Genomic DNA, 16,388 nt, shown 5'->3' on the forward strand with positions numbered 1-16,388 from the left:
CCACGCCAATGGACCAAAAACTGCACCCGACCGCGGACCAGGCGTGAGTCCAGGATATTGCTCACCTCATACTACTCACGATTGCCCACTTGGACCGGACGAGGCCGAGGAACCGAGGAAGTGAAACGATTACACACCAGTGGCTTCAACAGGGAGACATGAAACACGTTGGAGATCCGCATGCCAGGAGGAAGCGCAAGGGCATAGGCTACCGGGTTTACCCCGAGAAGCACTCGGAAGGGACCAACAAAGCGAGGCGCCAGCTTGGGAGTGGGCACTCGAAGGTTGAGGTTGCGGGTGGACAACCATACGCGGTCTCCGACCTGGTAGGAAGGAGCGGGCGCTCGTCTGCGATCAGCCTGGAGTCTCTGGCGCTGCGCAGAGACCTCAAGGGACCTCTGGATCTGTACCCAAGAAGCACGTAGGACGGAAAGGTGATCCTCCACAGCCGGAATATCCTGGGGAGAGAATACCTCCGGTAACACGGCAGGTTGGAACCCATAATTGGCCATGAAGGGAGACGTCCCAGAGGAAGAGTTCACCGCCGTGTTCCTGGCAAACTCAGCCCAAGGCAGGAGGTCAACCCAATTGTCTTGGTGATCGGAGACATAGCAACGAAGGAATTGCTCCAAGGCCTGATTGGATCGTTCTGCGGCCCCATTGGACTGAGGGTGGTAGGCCGAGGAGAAAGAGAGATGAATCCCCAACTGGGAGCAAAAGGAGCGCCAGAACCTGGACACAAACTGACTCCCCCGATCCGACACAATCTCCTTGGGCAAACCGTGCAACCAGAAGACCTCCCTGGCAAAAATCGTGGCCAACTCTTGTGCAGAGGGTAACTTCTTGAGAGGAACACAGTGGCACATTTTGGAAAACCGATCCACAATCATGAGAATGACCGTATGGCCTCGGGATGCAGGGAGGTCCACAATGAAATCCATCCCCAGGTGTGACCATGGACGCTCCCCGGTGGCTATGGGTTGCAAAAGGCCCAACGGACGGTGCCGAGGGGACTTACTCTGGGCACAAACGGAGCATGCCGCTACATATGCGGCGATGTCGGAACGTAGAGAAGGCCACCAGAACAGACGTGAAACAGCCCAGGACAGCTGATTCTTTCCAGGATGCCCCGCGGCCTTGAAGTTATGGTAGGTTCGCAACAACAGAGTGCGCAACTCCTCAGGCACAAAACATCTGCCGTTGGGTCTCCCAGAGGGAGCACCAGATTGAGCCGCCAAAATCTGCTCACCCAGGGGAGAGGTCAGGCTGGTGCGAATGGCGGCCAGGATCTGATTCGGAGGTATGACCGAAGTCGGAATCGACTCCTCCCCGGACAGCTCGGAGTACTGCCGTGATAAGGCATCCGCTCTGATGTTCTTGGAACCGGGTAGGTAGGAGACCACGTAATTAAAACGTGACAAGAACAGAGCCCATCTGGCCTGACGTGGTGTCAATCTCTTGGCCTCAGAGAGGTAGGTCAGATTCTTGTGGTCCGTCAGGATGAGAACCGGAACCACCGAGCCCTCGAGCAAGTGCCTCCATTCTTTAAGGGCCTGCACGATGGCCAATAACTCCCTGTCACCAATCTGATAGTTGCACTCCGCGGAAGACAGTTTCCGGGAGTAAAACCCACAAGGAAGCAGAGGACCCTCTGGTGTTCTACGCTGAGACAGAAGGGCGCCTACTCCCGTCTCAGACGCGTCCACCTCGAGGACAAAAGGCAACCCAGGGTTGGGATGCGACAGAATCGGAGCCGACACAAAGGCGGACTTTAGAGCCTCAAAAGCTCGGATGGCCTCGAGCGGCCAGACCTGGGGATTACTGCCCTTCCTGGTCAGATCCGTGAGAGGCTTGGCTAGCATGGAAAAGTCCCTGATGAACTTCCGATAATAATTGGCGAAGCCCAAAAAGCGCTGCAGGGCACGAAGACCACAGGGCTGGGGCCACTGTAAGACAGCCGAAACCTTCTCAGGATCCATGGAGAACCCCTCAGCGGAAATGATGTAACCTAAGAAGGTTACCTGGGATCGGTGAAATTCGCATTTCTCAAGCTTACCGAACAGCTTGTTCTCTTGTAACCGTTGCAACACTCGTCTGACATCCAGAATGTGGGCCTCCATGGATTCAGAATATACCAAGATGTCATCCAAATAGACCACCACACACTGCTGCAACAGGTCACGGAAAACATCGTTGATGAATTCCTGGAAGACTGCGGGCGCATTGCACAACCCAAAGGGCATAATCAAGGATTCATAATGACCGGTCCTGGTGTTAAACGCGGTCTTCCACTCATCGCCCGCCTTGATCCTTACCAGGTTATATGCCGCCCTCAGGTCGAGTTTGGTAAAGACCGTGGCCCCTTTGAGGCGATCGAACAGCTCGGAAATCAAGGGTATCGGGTAAGCGTTCTTGATCGTGATGCGATTGAGACCCCTGTAATCGATGCAAGGCCTCAACTCACCGCCCTTCTTTTTCACAAAGAAAAATCCAGCCCCTGCCGGGGACGAGGATTTGCGAATGTGTCCGCGTGAAAGCGCCTCCCTCACGTACTCCTCCATGGCCTCATTCTCCGCTACCGACAGTGGATAGACTTTGCCACGAGGAGGAACGGCACCAGATTGTAACTCTATGGCACAATCGTATGGGCGGTGCGGAGGTAGGGCAACCGCACGCACCTTATCGAATACATCCCGGTACTCCTCGTATTCAGGAGGCAACATAGAGTCCGAGGAAGTACACAGCAACTTGACAGACCCATGGATGCAACTAGCCCCACACTGCGGTGACCACGAGAGGATCTCGGCCGATCTCCAATCGAAAGTCGGATTATGCTTCTGGAGCCAGGGGCACCCCAAGACCACCGAGTAGTGTGGAGACGAAATAACCTGGAGACAGACAGACTCTCTGTGAACGGCACCAATGGCCATCCCCACTGGAAGGGTCTCATAAGTCACCTGTGGCGGCAGAAGGGGTCTGCCGTCTATCGCCTCAAGAGCCAGTGGGGAACCTCGAGGCTGCAGAGGAATGGAATTGGCGGCAGCGAACACACTATCAATGAACAAACCACCAGCACCAGAGTCCACCAACGCCTGGGTCGTCACCGAGCCCCCGACCCAGGAGAGGACAACAGTAATCAGTGGTTTGTCAACACGGGAAACCGGCGACGAGGAGACTCCACCCAAGATCTGCCCCCGACAGGATCTCAGGTGCGAGCGTTTCCCGGACGGTTCGGGCATGCCAACCGAAAATGCCCACCGAGACCACAGTACATGCACCGGCCCTCGCGTCTCCGGAGTGCCCTCTCCCCCTCGGACAGGCGAGCAAACCCCAGCTGCATGGGTTCACCCCCAGACAAGTCATGTAGTGTAGTGGTGTTTGGTGCTACTTTACAGAGCTGCCTGTGTCCTCTGGTGGTCGATTCAAGCAAAAGGGACCACCAGAGGACCAGGTAACAGGTATATTAGACGCTGTTATCAAAACAGCATCTAATATACCTGTTAGGGATTAAAAAAATTGCATCTACAGTCTGCCAGCGAACGATCGCCGCTGGCAGGCTGTAGATCCACTCGCTTACCTTCCGATCCTGTGAACGTGCGCGCGTTCACAGGAAATCTTGCGTCTCGTGAGATAATGCATAGATGCGTGACTCTGCCTGAGACAGCCACCTCCGGAACGCGATCCTGCGTTAGTTAGGTTAATTAAACTTAAACAGAACAGAAAAAAAATTGGTTCTGTTTAAGTTCAATTAAAGAGTGCACCTCGCACACACTTAGCATTTAGGTTTTACTTGTATTCAAATAAAAGTGAAGTATTAATTTATACCTGGGTCAAGACAGGTTCTATTGCCTGGATAGGCAGTTGTAAATAAACTAGGATTTGTAATACGCACACTTGATTTAGTATAAGACAAATAGTTTTTGCCCAGTAGCAGATGAAAAGTTTTTTTTTTGTGTGGTGTAATCACACTGATTCCTCCACTACAGGCAGCCACTAACACATGTCAATCAAAATTCAAGATTACCTTGCTTTTGATACTGTATCCATGGCTAATATTCTCTTTCTCCTTCTCTGTGGGTTTTGCACTCACGGCTATCCGTAGCTCTAATAGTGACTTCACTAGTTGCTCCAAGTGAGCGCGAGCTTTTGAACTATACTGAGCGGTACCACCGGCCGGGGCACACTCCATATTATAGCTACCTGACCGATATTCCCTTAATTAAAACCCACAGAGAAGGGTTTTATCAGAGAGGAGGTGTGTGGTATCCCATATACTATTTTTACTGTGAAGTTTTCTCTTAAAGCAGCAGGGAGTGCGGTACTGCTGCGATACTGCAGCATAGACAGACAAGGAAAGCACAAGCGCCAGTGGAATAATGTTAGTATAAGGTAATTCTGTTCTTTATTCCTGCCACCACCGCCCTCCTTCACTGATGTTGCCTCTTCCTCAGCACCCCAATCTGGCTCTCAAGTCCTGTCCCGCACACAATCGTCATCGGAGTCCTGACCCTCCCTGCTACTTTTATCAGACTGTGATATATCATTGTGGGATACTGGGCCCCCTCCCCTGCGCTGCGTTTTCCCTGACTGCCACTGTTGCTGCCTCCACTGCCAATGTCATTGATACTGGTGCCATTATTACCACCACTATCAACACATCTATGCATGGGATCCCCAACCTCTAAACATTAGGAAGTAGCAGTGAAGACTGAGAGGGCTCCACTAAAAGCCTTCTCTGGGGCTGTAAGGAGGAAAAACGCTGTGCTGATTGACACCATGGAACAGTGTCAGACTCCAAAGTCACCTCCATGTCATCCTGCTGTGACTGAGAAAAGGAGTCAGGACTGAGCTATCTAATCCACAATCTCATCCTTTTTCTCTTCAATGATAATGTTGCACCTTTCTGAAGCCAGCAGAGACAAGTGTGGCCTAGTACTACTACTACTTGTGACTGGATACCTAGTGCTGTGACTATCCACATTCTGGTTTTGGGTCTTTCTTTTGGAAACTTTCCGTAGCCCTGACATATTTGGTCCTCTCAGAGAATTTTGTGTGCTAACCTGTGTATCGGTGTAGTAATCACATACAGTACAGACCAAAAGTTTGGACACACCTTCTCATTCAAAGAGTTTTCTTTTTTTTCATGACTATGAAAATTGTAGATTCACACTGAAGGCATCAAAACTATGAATTAACAAATGTGGAATTATATACATAACAGAAAAGTGTGAAACAACTGAAAATATGTCATATTCTAGGTTCTTCAAAGTAGCCAGCTTTTGCTTTGATTACTGCTTTGCACACTCTTGGCATTCTCTTGATGAGCTTCAAGAGGTAGTCACCTGAAATGGTCTTTCAACAGTCTTGAAGGAGTTCCCAGAGATGCTTAGCACTTGTTGGCCCTTTTGCCTTCACTCTGTGGTCCAGCTCACCCCAAACCATCTCGATTGGGTTCAGGTCCTGTGACTGTGGAGGCCAGGTCATCTGGCGCAGCACCCCATCACTCTCATTCATGGTCAAATAGCCCTTACACAGCCTGGAGGTGTGTTTGGGGTCATTGTCCTGTTGAAAAATAAATGATGGTCCAACTAAACGCAAACCGGATGGAATAGCATGCCGCTGCAAGATGCTGTGGTAGCCATGCTGGTTCAGTATGCCTTCAATTTTGAATAAATCCCCAACAGTGTCACCAGCAAAGCACCCCCACACCATCACTCCTCCTCCTCAATGCTTCACGGTGGGAGAGTCCATCCGTTCACCTTTTCTGCGTCGCACAAATACATGATGGTTGGAACCAAAGATCTCAAATTTGGACTCATCAGATCAAAGCACAGATTTCCACTGGTCTAATGTCCATTCCTTGTGTTCTTTAGCCCAAACAAGTCTCTTCTGCTTGTTGTCTGTCCTTAGCAGTGGTTTCCTAGCAGATATTCTACCACGAAGGCCTGATTCACACAGTCTCCTCTGCTGTCTGCTGCTAGAACTCTGTGTGGCATTGAACTGGTCTCTAATCTGAGCTGCTGTTAACCTGTGATTTCTGAGGCTGGTGACTCGGATGAACTTATCCTCCACAGCAGAGGTGACTCGTGGTCTTCCTTTCCTGGGGCGGTCCGCATGTGAGCCAGTTTCTTTTTAGTGCTTGATGGTTTTTGTGACTGCACTTGGGGACACTTTTAAAGTTTTCCCAATTTTTCGGACTGACTGACCTTCATTTCTTAAAGTAATGATGGCCACTCGTTTTTTTTTACTTAGCTGCTTTTTTCTTGCCCTAATTCAAATTCTAACAGTCTATTCAGTAGGACTATCAGCTGTGTATCCACCTGACTTCTCCACAACGCAACTGATGGTCCCAACCCCATTTATAAGGCAAGAAATCCCACTTATTAAACCTGACAGGGCACACCTGTGAAGTGATAACCATTTCAGGTGACTACCTCTTGAAGCTCATCAAGAGAATGCCAAGAGTGTGCAAAGCAGTAATCAAAGCAAAAGGTGGCTACTTTGAAGAACCTAGAATATGCCATATTTTCAGTTGTTTCACACTTTTTTGTTATGTATATAATTCCACATGTGTTAATTCATGGTTTTGATGCCTTCAGTGTGAATCTACAATTTTCATACTCATGAAAATAAAGAAAACTCTTTGAATGAGAAGGTGTGTCCAAACTTTTGGTCTGTACTGTATATGCTGGTTTGAATAATATTATAACTATAAGATTGGCACACTCATACTTGCGGAGCCTCACGGAGTCTAATCAATTTATTCTAACAGTACCTGATAAAATACAATAAAATACAATAAAAATGTACATATGATAAAATATCAAAATAAAAAAGAATTAAACTGTAGATTCAGTTATTCCCATATTTGGTTTTCTTATTGCAGATGCTGAAATATACAGGTATCTACAAGGATTGCAAATGCCCTGGGTACTTCTTTACTATAGCCTGCTCTGCTATGATTATTATCTTAACAGACGTGATGTTCCTATGTCTGATTGCTATGTATCACAATAGTATATATAAAGATACACTTAGTTATCAGCAGCCAACAACGGCATACAAATATATATCACTATTTGTTAGTGCAGTCCATATGTTTCCCAAATGTTCTGTAATTAATTTCCATGAAAATATTCACATAGACTTTCGTTTCAGGTTTCGAAAAAAATCTCTGAAAAAGTTCTTTGCACAAAAGTCACATGAGATAGTCTCCTACAGGCAGGAACCGTACTGATATATTGTATGTCACGTGGGTTTAAGTGCCAGTGATAGTTTTCAGCTGATTTGAGGTAGATGTATACAAAGCGTATTTTTTTGACTCCTCAATATCTTTTCTGGTTTTAACAGTGCACTGTCCGATCAGGGTTCAAGTCTTTCAGGGGTGAAACACTCGCCAGACGCATTTCAGGGATAGCTCTCCCCTTCCTCAGTGCCACGCGTTTCGGGGATAGCTCTCCCCTTCCTCAGTGCCACGCGTTTCGGGGATAGCTCTCCCCTTCCTCAGTGCCACGCGTTTCGGGGATAGCTCTCCCCTTTCATTGTGCCCCTCTGCAGTACTAATTCCCTCATTGTGGCCCCTTACAGTAGTAATGCTCATATTTTGCCCTTTCAGTTGTACCTCCTCCATTAATGAATTAAAAAGAAAAATACACAGAATACTCATCTGTTTCCCTGATGATCAGGCACATCTAGTGTTCCCCAGCAGCAGAAGCACAATGTGGTTACACACACATTGCACAACTGGTCTTTGTAGAAGGAGCGCATAGGCTTTTTCATGGGCCCGCATGCTCCTCCTACACATCCTAGTATTGTGATGTTCATTCTGCTCTGGAGCAGCACAGCTGTGCTGAATGGTGAAGAGGTTTCTTGCTTCACCATCTAAATAAACTGCCTGGGTGCCCCTTCAACCCTCTGCATTTCTGTGCTCAGGGCACATTCCTCGCATGGCTATACGATCAACTGCTGCAGTGATAGATTTGTTTTTATATTGTTGTAAGTGACATAGTTGGAGCACCGAGGCAATGGAATTAGCACTTGGAGCACCGCTACTGCTGTGTCCTTGGATATGACTGATAGGGTTCTCTTGTGTCTGTGTCCTTTTGGTTTGTGGTTTACGTGATGTAGTCATATACAGTCATTGATGTCAGTGTGTATTTGAAATTGCATGCATGCCACTATGTGTTGTGGCTCAAATTTTCTTGCCTGTAATCATTGGTTGCAGCGGAGCATCTGAAGAAGGCAGTGACATCAGTCCATCCGGAAGTGGAGCTGTCCGCGGCTTTAAACACAGGAGAGGAGCATAGCTGCTGGTAGGATTGCAAGATAAGTATTCTCTTGTTTCTGCACAGCCATCATTCCCTTATGTAGGTATGCAAATACTGTTTAAGAAACAACATTCCACTATGCATGATTTTGCTAATACACACTGACTGGATATAACATAAAATTATGCCAACAAATCCTCATTTGGTTTTGAATTTTTCCTACATCACGTAAACCACAAACCAAAATGTATCTGATCACAGCTCCTAGGTGACCTAAACCAAAAGGAAGTTACAGATTACAAAAAAAAAACGTAATTTTAGAGAAATGTATACTATGAAATGAACTCCTCTTAGCAGTGGCAGCATCACTTTTGTCCTAGGGCAGTGACATTCAGCGCTTGATCTGTATGGAAGGAAGTACTAGGGGCAATTTTTACCCAAATGGTCTTTGAAAGTATAATTATTGTTCCGTTCACATGCACACCCTGTTACTTGCTTATAGTAATGTACATTATATTAAATACACCTTATCACAATAGACATTATACTGATGGAGTCTGATGCAAAAAAGTATGAATTTTTCCTTTATGCTGTGGCAGGTAACTGCTATGGTAAGATACTGGCTTAGCAGGTATTGACAGGCATTTCCTGTTTGTCAAGCCAGGACAGGAAGAGGAGAGCAGTGGGGAGTGGAGCAGCATTGAAATTGTCGCATTTAGGGGGAGTATGGCTTCTTTTTTTAATATTAACCCACTGTGAGCCATATAGAAAAATTTAATACTGCCACCCCTTTAATATTACCAGACTTTGTATTGCATACCAGCTTCCTCTTCTACTACTGCTTGTGCTGTCAGTTCCTGATAGTCTGGCCCAAGAGGAAATATCCTGTCATAGGTGGAGTTGAAATCATGTTCACTAGCTGACATAGATTCATGCCTTTGATTTGTATTGTATGTGTCTGAATCACTGGGGATTGAGAGGCTGACAGTCAGTTCCTCGTCCAACATCCTTCTGGATGCCTGAAAATAAAAAGAAAACAAAAATACATTTTATTAAAAATATTTTTAGGTTTGAGTCGCTCATGCATTTTTTTTTTACAAACATAGCAAAGGACAGAAGTTAAAAAGACAAGATCAAATTTCTCCTTTATAGTTTCAATTTCCGTTGGATCCACCCCTGGATTTGGCTAATAAAAAATGTTGAACAAAAACTGCATGCGTGAGCCCAGCCTAAGGGCCAATTCACACATCTTCAACTGTTTTGCGGTCCGCAAATTGCGGATCTGCAAAACACGGATACACCGGCCATGTGCGTTCTGCATTTTGCGGACCGCACATGGCCGGCACTATGATAGAAATGCTTTTTCTTATCTGTGGCTGTGGACAAGAATAGGACATGTTCCATTTTTTGCGAGGCCACGGAACTGAAGTGCAGATGTGCTGTCCGCATCTTTTGCAGCACCATTAAAAAGTCCATTCACATGTCTGCAAAATGGTTCCGCATCCGTTCCGCAATTTTGCAGAATGGTTGCAGACCCAGCACCCTTCTGCAAAATTGCGGAACGGATGCGGAACCATTTTGCAGACGTGTGAATGGACCCTAATAGTAGTTTTACACTAGTTCTTTTTTTTTTTTTTTTTTTTTTAACACAGTTTTGTAGCCATTTTTCATGTTGTTTATTTTTAGCTAAAACCAGAATCGGATCCAAATGTTCAGTAAAATATAAAGGACAGTCTTATCATTTTCCATCCTGTTGTATTTACCTTTGGCCTTGGTACAAAAAACAAACTTTTCTTGTTTTCCCAAAAAATCCAAGTGTGAAAAAACCACCCACAGAGTACGTTCACATGTTGTGGAAACTGCAAATTTTCTATTGCTAAATTGTGAAAGAAAAGCTGCAGTATTTTACAGTACTAGTATGCAAATAGTTATCGCCCAAGGAAAGAGAAACCATCTTGATAATGCCACCTTGTAGAAGTGTCTCCCCATGAGTCAATAAGTCTTGGCACATGAGATACCTCTTTGCATGTTCTTTTCACATGGGGCATTGCCTATAAGTCACCATACCATGGAGCACTTCCAGTAATTTTCCATACAGGGCTGGCCTTTTTAAGGAGAGCCAATACCCTACCTAAGATTTACAGTATCAGCAAAATTAATGTTTTTTTAAATCAATTTTCATTCACAATCTGTGGAAAAAATTCACCAAAATTGACATGTGGTACAGAATTTATGCTGTGCATTTTTATCTTTGATTTGCAATGCGAAGAGTGAAATCTGTGTCAAATAAGGCTACTTTCACACTTGCGGCAGTGTGATCTGGCGGGCAGTTCCGTCGTCTGTCCGCCGATCTGCCGCTGACTGGATGTGGATCCGTCTCACAAATGCATTGCAAGGACGGATCCGTCTCTCCGCTTGTCATGCGGACAGACGGATCCGTCTTGTACATTTTTTCATATTTTAGCCGATCTGCGCATGCGCATGCCGGAACGACGGATCCGGTATTCTGAATGCCGGATCCGACGCTAATACATTCCTATGGGAAAAAATGCCGGATCCGGCGTTCAGGCATGTATTCAGTTTTTTTGGCCGGAGAGAAAACCGTAGCATGCTACGGTTTTCTCTTTTGCCTGATCAGTCAAAACGACTGAACTGAAGACATCCTGATGCAAACTGAACGGATTACTCTCCATTCAGAATGCATGGGGATAAAACTGATCAGTTTTTTTCCGGTATAGAGCCCCTGTGACGGAACTCTATGCCGGAAAAGAAAAACGCAAGTGTGAAAGTACCCTAAGCAGCATTTCTGCAACGAAATCCAAACCAAAAACACATGATTTAGTGCGTTTTCCTGTACTACAGATTTCTAGCAATAACATTGCAGATTTTCTGCTACATTTCCACAACATATGAATGTACGTACCCTAATGCTTTAAAAAAAATTTTTTTTAAAGCATACGCACAGTTACAAGTAGAGTTGAGCGAACACCTGGATGTTCGGGTTCGAGAAGTTCGGCCGAACATCCCGGAAATGTTCGGGTTCGGGATCCGAACCCGATCCGAACTTCGTCCCGAACCCGAACCCCATTGAAGTCAATGGGGACCCGAACTTTTCGGCACTAAAAAGGCTGTAAAACAGCCCAGGAAAGAGCTAGAGGGCTGCAAAAGGCAGCAACATGTAGGTAAATCCCCTGCAAACAAATGTGGATAGGGAAATGAATTAAAATAAAAATTAAATAAATAAAAATTAACCAAAATCAATTGGAGAGAGGTTCCATAGCAGAGAATCTGGCTTCCCGTCACCCACCACTGGAACAGTCCATTCTCAGATATTTAGGCCCCGGCACCCAGGCAGAGGAGAGAGGTCCCGTAACAGAGAATCTGTCTTCATGTCAGCAGAGAATTAGTCTGCATGTCATAGCAGAGAATGAGGCTTCACGTCAGCCACCACTGCAACAGTCCATTGGCATATATTTAGGCCCAGCACACACACAGGCAGAGGAGAGAGGTCCCGTAACAGAGAATCTGGCTTCATGTCAGCAGAGAATCAGTCTGCATGTCATAGCAGAGAATCAGGCTTCACGTCAGCCACCACTGCAACAGTCCATTGTCATAAATTTAGGCCCAGCACCCAGGCAGAGGAGAGAGGTCCCGTAACAGAGAATCTGGCTTCATGTCAGCAGAGAATCAGTCTTCATATCATAGCAGAGAATCAGGCTTCACGTCACCCACCACTGTAAGAGTCAATTTTCATAAATTTAGGCCCAGAACCCAGGCAGAGGAGAAAGGTCCCGTAACAGACAATCTGGCTTCATGTCAGCAGAGAATCAGTCTTCATATCATAGCAGAGAATCAGGCTTCACGTCACCCACCACTGTAAGAGTCAATTTTCATAAATTTAGGCCCAGAACCCAGGCAGAGGAGAAAGGTCCCGTAACAGACAATCTGGCTTCATGTCAGCAGAGAATCAGTCTTCATATCATAGCAGAGAATCAGGCTTCACGTCACCCACCACTGTAAGAGTCAATTTTCATAAATTTAGGCCCAGAACCCAGGCAGAGGAGAAAGGTCCCGTAACAGACAATCTGGCTTCATGTCAGCAGAGAATCAGTCTTCATATCATAGCAGAGAATCAGGCTTCACGTCACCCACCACTGTAAGAGTCAATTTTCATAAATTTAGGCCCAGAACCCAGGCAGAGGAGAAAGGTCCCGTAACAGACAATCTGGCTTCATGTCAGCAGAGAATCAGTCTTCATATCATAGCAGAGAATCAGGCTTCACGTCACCCACCACTGTAAGAGTCAATTTTCATAAATTTAGGCCCAGAACCCAGGCAGAGGAGAAAGGTCCCGTAACAGACAATCTGGCTTCATGTCAGCAGAGAATCAGTCTTCATATCATAGCAGAGAATCAGGCTTCACGTCACCCACCACTGTAAGAGTCAATTTTCATAAATTTAGGCCCAGAACCCAGGTAGAGGAGAAAGGTCCCGTAACAGACAATCTGGCTTCATGACAGCAGAGAATCAGTCTGCATGTCATAGCAGAGAATCAGGCTTCACGTCAGCCACCACTGCAACAGTCCATTGTCATAAATTTAGGCCCAGCACCCAGGCAGAGGAGAGAGGTCCCGTAACAGAGGATCTGGCTTCATGTCAGCAGAGAATCAGTCTGCATGTCATAGCAGAGAATGAGGCTTCACGTCAGCCACCACTGCAACAGTCCATTGGCATATATTTATGCCCAGCACACACACAGGCAGAGGAGAGAGGTCCCGTAACAGACAATCTGGCTTCATGTCAGCAGAGAATTAGTCTGCATGTCATAGCAGAGAATGAGGCTTCACGTCACCCACCACTGCAACAGTCCATTGGCATATATTCAGGCCCAGCACCCAGGCAGAGGAGAGAGGTCCCGTAACAGAGGATCTGGCTTCATGTCAGCAGAGAATCAGTCTGCATGTCATAGCAGAGAATGAGGCTTCACGTCAGCCACCACTGCAACAGTCCATTGTCATAAATTTAGGCCCAGCACCCAGGCAGAGGAGAGAGGTCCCGTAAAAGAGGATCTGGCTTCATGTCAGCAGAGAATCAGTCTGCATGTCATAGCAGAGAATCAGGCTTCACGTCAGCCACCACTGCAACAGTCCATTGTCATAAATTTAGGCCCAGCACCCAGGCAGAGGAGAGAGGTCCCGTAAAAGAGGATCTGGCTTCATGTCAGCAGAGAATCAGTCTGCATGTCATAGCAGAGAATCAGGCTTCACGTCAGCCACCACTGCAACAGTCCATTGTCATAAATTTAGGCCCAGCACCCAGGCAGAGGAGAGAGGTCCCGTAACAGAGGATCTGGCTTCATGTCAGCAGAGAATCAGTCTGCATGTCATAGCAGAGAATCAGGCTTCACGTCAGCCACCACTGCAACAGTCCATTGTCATAAATTTAGGCCCAGCACCCAGGCAGAGGAGAGAGGTCCCGTAACAGACAATCTGGCTTCATGTCAGCAGAGAATTAGTCTGCATGTCATAGCAGAGAATCAGGCTTCATGTCAGCCACCACTGCAACAGTCCATTGGCATATATTTAGGCCTAGCACACAGGCAGAGGAGAGGTTCATTCAACTTTGGGTAGCATCGCAATATAATGGTAAAATGAAAATAAAAATAGGATTGAATGAGGAAGTGCCCTGGAGTCCAATAATATATGGTTATGGGGAGGTAGTTAATGTCTAATCTGGACAAGGGACGGACAGGTCCTGTGGGATCCATGCCTGGTTCATTTTTATGAACGTCAGCTTGTCCACATTGGCTGTAGACAGGCGGCTGCGTTTGTCTGTAATGACGCCCCCTGCCGTGCTGAATACACGTTCAGACAAAACGCTGGCTGCCGGGCAGGCCAGCACCTCCAAGGCATAAAAGGCTAGCTCTGGCCACGTGGACAATTTAGAGACCCAGAAGTTGAATGGGGCCGAACCATCAGTCAGTACGTGGAGGGGTGTGCACACGTACTGTTCCACCATGTTAGTGAAATGTTGCCTCCTGCTAACACGTTGCGTATCAGGTGGTGGTGCAGTTAGCTGTGGCGTGTTGACAAAAGTTTTCCACATCTCTGCCATGCTAACCCTGCCCTCAGAGGAGCTGGCCGTGACACAGCTGCCTTGGCGACCTCTTGCTCCTCCTCTGCCTTGGCCTTGGGCTTCCACTTGTTCCCCTGTGACATTTGGGAATGCTCTCAGTAGCGCGTCTACCAACGTGCGCTTGTACTCGCGCATCTTCCTATCACGCTCCAGTGCAGGAAGTAAGGTGGGCTCTTTGTAGCGTGGATCCAGCAGGGTGGCAACCCAGTAGTCCGCACAGGTTAAAATGTGGGCAACTCTGCTGTCGTTGCGCAGGCACTGCAGCATGTAGTCGCTCATGTGTGCCAGGCTGCCCAGGGGTAAGGACAAGCTGTCCTCTGTGGGAGGCGTATCGTCATCGTCCTGCCTTTCCCCCCAGCCACGCACCAGTGATGGACCCGAGCTGCGTTGGGTGCCACCCCGCTGTGACCATGCTTCATCCTCATCCTCCTCCACCTCCTCCTCATCCTCGTCCTCCTCGTCCTCCAGTAGTGGGCCCTGGCTGGCCACATTTGTACCTGGCCTCTGCTGTTGCAAAAAACCTCCCTCTGAGTCACTTCGAAGAGACTGGCCTGAAAGTGCTAAAAATGACCCCTCTTCCTCATCCTCCTCCTCCTGGGCCACCTCCTGTTCCATCATCGCCCTAAGTGTTTTCTCAAGGAGACATAGAAGTGGTATTGTAACGCTGATAACGGTGTCATCGCCACTGGCCATGTTGGTGGAGTACTCGAAACAGCGCAACAGGGCACACAGGTCTCGCATGGAGGCCCAGTCATTGGTGGTGAAGTGGTGCTGTTCTGTAGTGCGACTGACCCGTGCGTGCTGCAGCTGAAACTCCACTATGGCCTGCTGCTGCTCGCACAGTCTGTCCAGCATGTGCAAGGTGGAGTTCCACCTGGTGGGCACGTCGCATATGAGGCGGTGAGCGGGAAGGCCGAAGTTACGCTGTAGCGCAGACAGGCGAGCAGCGGCAGGATGTGAACGCCGGAAGCGCGAACAGACGGCCCGCACTTTATGCAGCAGCTCTGACATGTCGGGGTAGTTGTGAATGAACTTCTGCACCACCAAATTCAGCACATGCGCCAAGCAAGGGATGTGCGTCAAATTGGCTAGTCCCAGAGCTGCAACGAGATTTCGCCCATTATCACACACCACCAGGCCGGGCTTGAGGCTCACCGGCAGCAACCACTCGTCGGTCTGTTGTTCAATACCCCGCCACAACTCCTGTGCGGTGTGGGGCCTGTCCCCCAAACATATGAGTTTCAGAATGGCCTGCTGACGTTTACCCCGGGCTGTGCTGAAGTTGGTGGTGAAGGTGTGTGGCTGACTGGATGAGCAGGTGGAAGAAGAGGAGGAGGAAGCCGAGAAGGAGGAGGTGGCAACAGGAGGCAAAGAATGTTGCCCTGCGATCCTTGGCGGCGGCAGGACGTGCGCCAAACAGCTCTCCGCCTGGGGCCCAGCTGCCACTACATTTACCCAGTGTGCAGTTAGGGAGATATAGCGTCCCTGGCCGTGCTTACTGGTCCACGTATCTGTGGTTAGGTGGACCTTGCTACAGATGGCGTTGCGCAGTGCACACTTGATTTTATCGGATACTTGGTTGTGCAGGGAAGGCACGGCTCTCTTGGAGAAGTAGTGCCGGCTGGGAACAACATACTGTGGGACAGCAAGCGACATGAGCTGTTTGAAGCTGTCTGTGTCCACCAGCCTAAATGACAGCATTTCATAGGCCAGTAGTTTAGAAATGCTGGCATTCAGGGCCAGGGATCGAGGGTGGCTAGGTGGGAATTTACGCTTTCTATCAAATGTTTGTGAGATGGAGAGCTGAACGCTGGCGTGTGACATGGTTGAGACGCTTGGTGACGGAGGTGGTGGTGGTGGTGTTGGTGGTACATCCCCTGTTTGCTGGGCGGCAGGTGCCAACGTTCCTCCAGAGGCGGAGGAAGAGGCCGAGGCGGCAGCAGCAGAATAGGCCGAGGCGGCAGCAGCAGAAGAGGTAGCAGGGGG

The 16,388-nt window shown here is 48.0% G+C and overlaps 1 protein-coding gene across 1 annotated transcript in view; it reads right to left on the reverse strand.

The window, feature by feature from the left end:
* The window catches only part of DDR2 (discoidin domain receptor tyrosine kinase 2), a 1,312,077-nt gene that overhangs the window by 390,154 nt on the left and 905,535 nt on the right, over nucleotides 1-16,388 (reverse strand). The window contains exon 11 of the mRNA XM_044301410.1: nucleotides 9,088-9,286. Within this exon, the coding sequence (XP_044157345.1) occupies nucleotides 9,088-9,286 (199 nt within the window). The remainder of the gene's footprint in view (nucleotides 1-9,087; nucleotides 9,287-16,388) is intronic.

This window comes from Bufo gargarizans, chromosome 7 (genome assembly GCF_014858855.1).
Source record: "Bufo gargarizans isolate SCDJY-AF-19 chromosome 7, ASM1485885v1, whole genome shotgun sequence".
NCBI classification, from domain to species: Eukaryota; Metazoa; Chordata; class Amphibia; order Anura; family Bufonidae; genus Bufo; species Bufo gargarizans.